An 11,497-nucleotide genomic window follows, 5' to 3' on the forward strand; every position below is an offset into this window, starting at 1 on the left:
GATATTTTCTTACAGTTCTGAAGGCTGAAAGCCTCAAGATGTTAGGTTGATTTTTTTTTTTCCTAACACCTTTTGTAGAAGGTCATCTCCCTTGGTCTCTCTCACATACCTTTCCTTTGTCCTAATGTCTCATAAACATTATAAGATATTGGAACTAACAGGACCTGAAGAATTCATTCTAGTTGGCTGTGGTGGCACACATCTTGTAATCCCAGCACTCAGGAAGCAGAGGCAGGTGGAGCTCTGCATTCAAGGCTAGCCTGGTCTACATAATTAGTTCAAGGCGAGGCAGGGCTATAGTGAGACTATCTCAAAAAAAAAAAAAAAAAAAGAATTGTAGCTTCTAGCTCATTTAGGGGTTTTTTGTTAGTATTTTTGTAGCAAGTTTCGGTTTGGGTCTTTTGGATGAGAGCCAAAGAAGCTACATATCAAGCAATTACAACTACTAATAATAGAATATAAGCCATGTTTTTTAGTTCTTTGTGTGCATGATTCCTAAATTTTGTGACCATCAAAATCAACTTCAAAATTTATTTTTAAAGAAAAAAATGAAGCAGTATGCCCAAGATTGTGAGTTTAGAGATCTAGTCTGTTGGTGAAGGATCCATATTTTAAGAAACTGGAGTCCCCGTAATCGGCATGTACAGCATTGTTTGTGGAGGAGAGGAAGGTCATATATAGCATGCTATCCTGCAAAAGATACATGGGTTAGTTTTGAAGTAGTGAAAACTTAACATCATGGAAGAACATAAGATTAGTAAGTTGCATTTATTTCCATTCATACAATATGTAGCGTATAATATTTCCATTGGAAAGGGGCGTTTCCTAGTGTGTGACTCAACTAGATTTAAATAGCTTACATTTCATTAATTGGTCAAATCAAGTTTCATCAAAAATCTACAGAGGTTTTTGGAGGATTGGTAGGAGTTAGAGAAATTAGAGAATCTGCGATGGAAATTATATATGTGAAATGTATTTAATTGAAGCCACGAAGACAATTCAATTTAGAAAATGTTTTCTTCATCAATGCAGAGAAATGCATGTTACTCTACAGCAGCCCGTCATTCCCAGTGAATTGCTTTCCTGATGATAAAATGATGACATTGTATGCTGCATTGTTCATTTTTGTGTCCCAATGACTGACTAAGAAACTAAGGAAAACAGATGATTTTCTTTAGAAGGAAAAATCTTCCTTTTGAAAATATAAATTACAATGATACATGAAAATGATTTTCATGTTTTATTCCATGTCTTGTGTGGACTTTTCTTCAGCTTCTCATTTCTCTCTTCTGTGTTGGGTTCTTGACCTAGAAATTGTGGGTGGAAAATCTTGATGAATTAATGAAGCAATATTATAGGAACAAGTTGTTCTCTACTTTGAACAGGAGTTGATTTTCCTGCTTCTTCCCAGAACACTGGTGTATGCTTAATAACTGTTTTACATAATTAGACACTGAATATTCAGATTTCTTTTTTGCATTTTTTTATATCCTGGACCTATAATGTCATTTGTTTTCTTACTCTTTAGCTTATTGTTCTCTTTACCTGCCCTACTATATTTCATAATGGCTTTTAAAGAACTAAGCTATGTGTCTGACCTCCCATGCAGGCTCTAAATCTGCATGACTTCATGGCTTGCTTTCCTTCTTCCCACCATTCACCACCTCAAGGCAGCTGCCAAGATTACCAGCTCGCCTGCCCTGAGGATTTTTCTTTAGGATTCTAATAAAATTGTAAAAGTTTCAAAAAGAGAACAACAACAACAACAAAAAAAAAATACTAATTTCTGACACCGCAAAAAATAAGTTGAGAGAATATCTCTGACCATTCTGTTTTTATCACTTGCTCATGTCTTCTGGTGGTATCAGAGAGAAAGCCTGACCCTAACAAGGGTTAACAGGGGTCAAACAGAATCCCATTTTCTTTTGCTTGCACATAAATACATACTCATTTCACATCTCCAGATCTCTAACCATTGGGTATTCTGCAACTTCAGTTTCCCAACTAGAGGCAAATTAAGCTGAATGTTTTAGCATTCCTGCTGTGCTTCGACAAGCAAGTCCATGTTCTAGAAACAATTCCTGGGTTCCACACAGTTTTCTTAAAATGTCAGCATAACTTAACAAGTTTTGGGGGCTACAAGGGTTGTCTTTCTTAGGGAGTCCTATTTTTCACTTTTTCTGCTTTGAAAGTATAAAATGTTACTCTCCGAATTCTGTTCTGATTATTTGAGTTTTATCCCAGGACCTCTCTGATTCACATGTTGTTCTGTCACTACATAACTCTTAGAACAAAGGAGTCAAATGCAAAAAGGTTGAGTCATGAAACCAGTTTGGTCACAGCAGAAGCAATCTGGTTATTTTTAAAATCGTTGACATTTTAAACAGTGCATTTTTAGTTCAGTTATTTTTTTCTGTTGTCTATTTTCTTTCCTGACTCTCAAAAATACCCATTCTACCCAGGGAAACCAGGACAATGGGCTCAGAGAAGAGAGTTAGAATTGCTTTTCCTTTTTTTCCTCTTTAACTTTGAGCTACAGCAGCCATGGCTCACAGAACTGCAGGACAGACAGCACAGGGCTATAGCTCTGAAGCCACGTGTTTCTAGCAAGGTGTTCAAGAAAATGGTAGCTAGCGGGAGGTCCTAGAGAGCAAAGGTGGGAAAGAGCAACCCCTAGTGTTGTATCTGCTGTGAGACAGGTTCCAGGCTCATCTCTGAGCTATCCATATACAAAACACAAAACAGGTATGGAAGGCTTTGAGAACCAAACTGCAATGTAAACCGTTGTCCGAAACCTAAAATAATAAGCCTCAAATATACAAACCCAAATCATCAAAATGACTGGTTTGGAACCTCTTCCTACAGCAGTTGAGACAGTCGATTCAACCTAACCAGAATGATTGCCTGCTTGAAATAAGTGCTGCAGAGGATTTTAACAGTATCCAAAGGCACTTGGCAATAGTATTAAAAATGTCCACAGTGCAACCCAAACAATACAAGTCAGAAATTTGTCCAATTCTAAAGGAAAAACACAACAGATATCAATATTAAAGTAACTAAATGTTGGAATTAACACAATTTTAAAGCAGTTTTTAATTTAGGGGAGGGCACTAGAGATCAAACTGAGGGCCTTGTGCAACTATACTGAAATTTAGAAAATGAACTATTGGAAGTAAATTCATTCACTGAAAAGTAGTATTTCTCATAAACACATTCTTGGCATATTAAGCAAATAAAAATCCAGCAATATATAGCAATACATTATTATCCAGTGGGTTTATGGAAGATTTGATTTTTAAAAATGGGCAATCAATATGATGCACCATATTAACCAACTAAGGAAAAACCACATGATCATATGATCATTTGTAACAGATGCCAGAAAGTTCACAAAGTCAGCATCTATCCATGATATATATAACTAAAATGCCACTCCAAATGGTAGTAATTGTTAAGGGAACTTCCTTTGCTCTGAAATAAGACATCTGGAGTAAAAGAAAACCTACACTCAATGTCATGCATAGTAGTGGAAGATGGAAAACTTTTTTTCCTCTAAAGCTTGGAGCAAGAAAAAAGGAGGGCCAGTCTCATCAATATTATTCAGAATTGTTTTAAATGCTCCTGCCAGTGTAGTAAGACCAAGAAAAAAAAAGTTATGCAGATTGAAAAACATGAACTAAAGCTGCCTATTCATACCATAAATTATACAAAAAATCTACCAAGAAGGTATGGTGATATATGCCAATAATCCAAGTACTTAGGAAGTGGAGGCAGAAGGATCTGGAGCCAAGGGGAGGCTCAACTATATACTGAGCTGGAGACCACCCTGGGATACATAAGATTGTCTTAAAAAAAACAGTGTGAAAAAGAAGCCACTCTGATGGGTGGTGACTAGGATACTTCTCTGTAAGTTTAAGAATCCATATTTTGCACATAGTAAGAAATTACATTTGTCTAGGGATATGAGAGCCTTGGGGTTTTCTCTTAAGATCTATGACCTCTCCAACTATGTGTATTTGGCTAGGTTTAAAGCACCAGACATGAACTTCCTCCCACTGAGTGGACTTTTAAGTCCAATTAGGTAACTGTTGATTATCCCCAAGATAAAAGTGCCACTACTGCACCAGTGTTTGCTGTGCTGGTCATTGATAGTTTTTAGGCTTTGAAGCTAGGGTTAGACCATTGACTGATGTTCTCCCTTACCAGCTTGCATAGTGTTCTCCAAAGCTATGAGAGCTAGCCTTCAGGGGAGGTAGCTTCCAGATCAGCTCCAGCTCCATTGCTCCAAATCCTGTGACTGAAGTATGTCCGGTCTTCAGCAATAGGGTCTTACCTTCAAGTTCTGGGAGGCAATCAAGGACTGTGGCAATACTCTGTGTAATCTTGGGAATCTCTTGGACTACCCTGACCAACAACTCAAAGGAAGGTTTCTCCTGTCTGGCACTGTTCTTGTTATGTAGAGATTATTCCAGAGTTACACCATTGGTCACACACAGAGATTCTCAGTGAACTGGCCAAGCCTAAGTGGCACATCTAGGACGCAACTTCTATACGTAAGACTCACAGAACATAGAACAAGGGATGAAGAGGACACTAATGCATCTTTTAATTCTCATCAGTGAAGCAACAAAGGGCCAGGAACACAAAAGGCCACAAATGGCCAAAACGCAGAGAATAAGAGCAGAGTGTGGGGCCTTGGACAGGACTCCTATATTGAGGTCAACTCACCCAGGGCTCAGGTACCATTGCAGAAGAGGGGGCGGAAAGATTGTAAGAGCCAGGGAGGAGCTGCACGACCATACCAAAATAGTCCCACAGGCACCTGGGACCCTTCTCATACAAACCTACAACAATGGTGTCAGCATGCACAAGCCCCATGCAAACTTGGGCAGACAAAAATCCAGCACAGACCTGTGGAAATGAACAGCAAGCCAATCTTAATTGAAGAATTATTGGCAGCTGATTACTGGTGAGTGAGGAAGAGCAATCTTCTTGAAGGGAGAGACTCTAGAAAAGCTGATGTAACCCTGGTGGATGAGCTTGCACTGAAGGACATCTCAGGACACTACATAATAGGCCTTAAAACAAATGACGGAATGTATGAATTCCAGTTAGGGGGCTATGGGAGGGTGCCAAAGGGGAAAAGAGAAGGGAATATAAAGATGATTTTCTGTATGAAATACACAAAAATTCAAATAAAAAGTTTTTTAAAAACCAATGTGAAACAGGAAAAGAGACTGGGGTGAGGGAAATCTCTTAGGAGGACTGGGAGTAGCAGGGGGAGAAAGATAAGGGAAAGGAGAATCACCAAAATACTTTATTTGAAAATGCTACAATGAGGGGCTGGAGCACTGGCTGCTCTTTCAGAGGACCCAGGTTCAGTTCCCAGCACCCACATAGCAGAAAACAACTGTCCATAACTCCAGTTCCAGGGGATCTGATGCCCTCTTCTGGCTTGCACATATGTGCACTTATATACATGCAGGTAAAACACATGAAATAAGATTTTTAATTTTTTTCAAAAAAGGAAATGCCATAATGATATCTAGTACCTTGTATGCAGATTTCAAACAGGGCTGGCAAGGTTGCTCAGTGAGTAAAGGCACTTGCTGCCAAGTCTGGCAAACTGAATTTGATCCCCAGGACTCAGTATATCAAGAGAGAACCAACTGCAGTTGACCTCTGACTGCCACACACATACAAAATAAAATAATAAAGGTAATAAAATGTGTTAGGGCTGTAGAGATAGCTCAGTGGTTAAGAACACTGGCTGTTCTTGCAGAGGACTTGGGTTCAATTCCAAACACCCACATTGGGGCTAACAATCATCTGTAAATTCAGTTCCACGGAATCCAACACCCTCTGACTTCCTCAAGCTTTGCAGGACACAGGTGCACTTACATATGTGAAGGCAATACACTCATACACATAAAATAAAAATAAATTATATAATAAAAAAGGATACTATTTGCAAAAATAGAAAATGAGTTTTACAGTTTACAATGCAAACTCTATTTAAACATAGTAATGATTCTATATACTACAATTGTAATTCACATTTTTAAACAGTATCATTTATAATAGCACCAAAATGTTAAACAAGTATAAATCAAAGAAAATATTTGCAGTATCAGCATGTCAAAAATGACAAGGCACTGTGAAAGAAAAACAACCCAAATCATATACCATACTCAAGTCCTCCATTGGAAGACATACCATCTCAGTTCCACTTGAGTTCATCCACAGTGTCAACACAATTTATTAGAAAATTTCAGGGCAAGCCAAGTGTGGTCATGCACACCTTGAATCTCAACACTTAGTAAGCAGAAACAGGCATATCTCTGAGTTCAAGACCAGCCTAGTTCACAAAGAGTACCAGGTCAAACAGGGCTACATAGTGAGACTCTGCCTCAAAAAACAGCAAAAAAAAGTCCTGGGATAGGGCTGAGAAGATGGGTCAGTGCTGCACAAGGATGTGGACTGCATTTCAGATCATCAACACTGTTATGTAGCAGTTTCCTCAAAGTTCATTAAGACCCAGGAAGTTGTTGAGCCTCAGTAAGTGAACTGGCCAGATACAGAAGACCCCTGACTCCCCAAGGTTATATAAGTAGTTAGGACTGTTGAGGAGACAGACCACCTAGAAGAGAGACCAGAGGAGCTGCTTGGAAGAGGTGCAGACCAGCCAAACTGTCCAGGAGACAATCCAACCTGTTGAGCTTGCCTACAAGTCATGCAGTAGACTGAGGGCTACAGCCTTTGTGAGCTGTCACCAATGCTAAGGTGGGCATTGTAATGCATCTGCCTTGAATCATTCTTCCTCCTGTAAGTTACCTCTCACTCATAAGTAACCTCTCACCCTGTAAGTAACTCCAATAAATTCATTGGTTCACCAAGTTGGACTTTGGTGGTATCCTTACATTAGTATGTCATTGATTCCCTATCTTGGGTGAGTAGATATTTATTCACATTTCCCTGGGAATAGTGTCACACAACAAACACCCACGTAAAAGCTTGGCATGGCTACCCTGCCTGTAACCCTGGTATTTGGGGAGGGAGGAAACAGTTGGAACCTGAGAGCTCACTGGCCAGCTAGCCTAGCCAAAACAGAGAGCTTTAGGTTCAGTGACAGACTCCGTCTCAGAGAAATAATGATAAAGCAAGCCACCCAACATAGTTCTCTAGTTTCTTCATACACATGGAATCACATGTAACTGACACACACACACACACACACACACACACACACACACACACACACCACATACACACGAAAAAAAAATCCCCAGGGTATTTCTGTACATAGAAACAAGCTATTTCTAAAACGTATGCCAAAAGCAAAGAAACTAGGCTAATCCAAAAAAATCTGAAAAAGAAAAAAACAAAGTAACTTTCCTGATTTCACAAATTACTACTAAGTTCTATTAATAAAAGTATTGTGATAGTGGCAAAAATTGAGGAGCATATATCAATGCAAATTAATCCACACAAGCATGCTCAACTTTTACCAGGATGGGCTGGAGGCATGCTCAATAGTTACGTGCCTGCTGCACAAATACAAGGACCTTGCATTCAGTACACAGCACCAAAAACAGAGTACAGAGTTCAAAAACAGTACAGCAGAAAAAAAAATCTCAACAAATCAAGCTAGAATAATTGCACATTGAGATGTAAATAAAATGAAGCCCAACTCATCCTTCCCACTTTAAACAAATATTCAAAATGAATCATAAGCCTAAGTGTAAAATGTGAAAGTATAACATTTCTGGGCTCAGGGATGTGGCTAAGAGGAAAGTGCTTACCACACTGCCTGAGGACCCAGAATCCACATAAAACCAGGCATGGTGACACACCACTCTAATCCCAGTTCTATGGCAAGACGGGAAGCAGGGATGAAAGAATCACTGGAAAATCACGGGCTAGCTGGCCTGACCTGACAGCAGCAAACAACGGAGGTCCTACCTCAAGCAAGGTGGAAGCTTAGACGAACCAGCTTTTCATGCCCAAAGAGTAAACCACAAAGAAAGATAAAGTTCACAAAAAGAAGCAGACCTAAACTTGAATGCCTGAGTCACACAAAAATCAGAAACTACAAAAGAAATTCACATGTCAAAATCACAGAGAGAAAAAATAATAACATGAAAAACCAAAATAACATATCACCACCAAATACAAATAGTCCTCTAGAGATAATGAGAACCCCAAGAGATAATGCAGGACATGGAACTCAAAAGAACAATTGTAAACATGACAAAAGAATACAGTGAATTTAAAGAACACACAAACAAATCAAAGAACTGAAGGAAGATAGGGAAAAACTTCTGAATGAATTCAGAAGAGTTAGAAATAAAGAAGAATACTCAGGCTGAAATGAAGAAGAAAGTGAAACACTCAGTAAGCCAATAAGAAATGACAGGAGAAAGCCTCACCAATAGGAAGAATGAAATGGAAAACAGAGTATCAAGACTGGAAGATAAAGTGGACGAACTAGACCACACAAGCAAAGATTATGAAAAATTTAAGAAATCACAAGAATGGAACATGCAGGAATTGTGTGACACCATAAAAAGACCAAACTTATGAATCATAAGCATACAGGAAGGAGAAGAATCCCAAGATAATGGCATGGACCAGATCTTCAACAGAATCTTAGAAGAAAATTTCCCAAAATTAAAGAAAGACATGCCCATACAAATACAAGACACATATATAACACCAAAGAGACAGGACCAGAAAAAGAAACTCTCCATGGCACATCATAGTAAAAACACTAAACATACAAAACAAAGAGACAATATCAAAAGCTGCAAAAGAGAAACAACAAGTCACATATAAAGGAAAACCCATTAGGATCACAGCTGACTTTTCAATGCAAACTATGAAAGCCAGAAGAGCCTGGACCAAAGTATTCCCAGTGTTAAATGACCACAGATGCCAAACCAGATTACTATACCCAGCCAAAACATCTATTATAGTCAAAGGGGAAAGAAAAATCTTCCATGACATAAATAGACTGAAAGAATTCATGACCACAAAACTAGCCCTTCAGAGAGTTCTGGAAGCAATACAAAGAGCTGAAGAAAGGAATGACTATACCCAAGGGGTTTCGGAAAGAAATCCAATGAAGGTATAACTGTGGAAAAGTACAGCTATATCAAGAATGAACAGAAATAAAAACGCCAGGATTCAATAACCATCTTTCATTAATAACTTTAAATATTAATGGACTGAACTCCCTAGTCAAAAGACACAGACTAGGTGAACGGATTAAGAAACAAACCCCATTTTTTTGTTGTTGTTGTTGTCTGCAAGAAACTCATCTCACTTTCAAGGACAGATACTATCTCAAAGTGAAAGGATGGAAAAAAATATACAAGCAAATAACACTTAGAAAAAAGCAGGCGTAGCAATTCTAATATCTGACAAAATAGACTTTAAAGTAAAACTGATCAGAGGGCAACTTCATTTTGATCAATGAACAATGAATCAAGAAGATATCACAATCATGAACATATATTCACCAAACTCTGGTGCACCCAACTTCATAAAAACAATACTACAAGACTTTAAGACCCAGATTAATCCTGACTCATGAATAGTAGGGGACTTCAATACCCCCACTGTCTCCATTAGATAGGTCAACAGGGCAGAGAGTTAACAGAGAGACATCTGAATTAAACAATACCATATATCAAACAGACTTAACAGACATCTACCAAGTATTCCAACCAAGCACAAAAGGACACACTTTCTACTCAGCATCCCATGGAATTGTCTCCAAAATCAACTATATATTGGGGAACAAAACAAATCTCAACAAATACAAAAAGACTGAAATAATTCCATGCATTCTATCAGACCACAATGCAATAAAGCTTACAATTAACACCCGAAGAAGCCAAAATCACCACACGAACACATGGAGATTAAACAACACACTCCTGAATGATGAATGGGTCAAAAGAGAAATTAAGAAAGAAATAAATGTATTCCTGGAATTAAATGAAAAGGACAATACAACACAACAAAACCTCTGAGACATACTGAAAGCTGTCCTTAGAGGGAAGTTTATAGCCCTAAGTGACTACATCAAAAAATCAGAAAGAACATAAATAAATGACTTAACATTGCAACTCAACACACTTGAAAAGCAACAGCAAACGAAACCTAAACCCAGCAGACAAGAAAAAATAACAAAAATCAGGGCAGAAATTAATGAAATTGAAAGAAAGAAAACAATACAAAAGAATCAGCAAGTCCAAGAGCTGGTTCTTTGAAAAGATAAACGAAATTGACAGACCGCTAGCCCAGTTAACCAAAAGAAAGAAAGAGCACCTCCAAATCAACAAAATCAGAGATGAAAGGGGAAACATCACAACAGACACCAGAAAGATACAGAACATTATAAGGGAATACTTTAAAAACCTATATGCTACCAAATTCGAAAACCTAAAAGAAATGGATGCATATCTAAAGGCATGGGAACCACCAAAACTAAACCAAGAAGAGATTAACAGCTTAAACAGACCTATAACAGGAAAAGAAATTGAAACAGTAATACAAAACCTCCTGACTAAAAATACCCAGGACCAGATGGATTTACAGCAGAATTCTATCAGACATTTAAAGATTTATATCCAATGCTACTTAATTTATTCAAAAAGGTAGAAATGGAGGGAGAACTTCCAAATTCCTTCTAGGAAGCCAATGTCACACTAATACCAAAGCCAGGTAAAGATAAAACCAAAAAAGAAAACTATAGACCCATATCCTTAATGAACATAGATGCAAATATTCTCAACAAGATACTTGCAAACCGCATACAGACACACATCTGAAAGATCATCCACCATGATCAAGGGATGATCAAGTCAGCTTTTTCCCAGGGATGCAGGGATGGTTCAATATACATAAGTCAATAAATGTCATAAATCATATAAATGGGATCAAAGACAAGAACTGAATGGTCATCTCAATAGATGAAGAGAAGGCCTTTGACAAAATTCAATATGCATTTATGTTCAAAGTCCTAGAGGGAATTGGATTGGAGGGAACATGCCTCAACATAATTAAAGCAATATATAACAAACCCACAGCTAACATCATTCTAAGAGGAGAAAAACTGGAAGCATTCCCATTGAAATCAGGAACCAGTCAAGGCTGTCCACTATCTCTACTTCTCTTTAAGATAGTACTTGAAACTCTTGCAAGAGCAATGAGACAAGAGCAGGAAATTAAAGGAGTAATAATTGGAAAAGAAGAGATCAAATTATCCCTTTTTGCAGACAATATGATATCTAAGAGATGTCAAAAATTCTACTAGAAAATGCCTAGAAATGATTAACAGTTTCAGTAAAGTGGCAGGTTACAAAATTAATCTACAAAAATATTTAGCCTTTCTATATATGAATAACAAGCAATCAGAGAAAGAGTACATGGAAACACTCCCTTCAATAGCCTCAAAAAATGTGTGGCAGGAGAGTCCCTGGGTGAGGAT

General features: G+C 38.0%; 1 protein-coding gene across 1 annotated transcript in view; it reads right to left on the reverse strand.

Annotated features, from left to right (window-relative positions):
- Nucleotides 1–1,197: 1,197 nt before the first annotated feature.
- Stap1 (signal transducing adaptor family member 1) overlaps nt 1,198–11,497 on the reverse strand; it is a 51,866-nt gene continuing 41,566 nt past the window's right edge. The window contains exon 9 of the mRNA XM_008853827.3: nt 1,198–1,307. Coding sequence (XP_008852049.1) covers nt 1,234–1,307 — 74 coding nt within the window. The 3' untranslated portion in view covers nt 1,198–1,233. The remainder of the gene's footprint in view (nt 1,308–11,497) is intronic.

The sequence above is a fragment of the Nannospalax galili genome, unplaced genomic scaffold, assembly GCF_000622305.1.
Source record: "Nannospalax galili isolate Female #2095 unplaced genomic scaffold, S.galili_v1.0 scaffold547, whole genome shotgun sequence".
Taxonomy (NCBI): Eukaryota; Metazoa; Chordata; class Mammalia; order Rodentia; family Spalacidae; genus Nannospalax; species Nannospalax galili.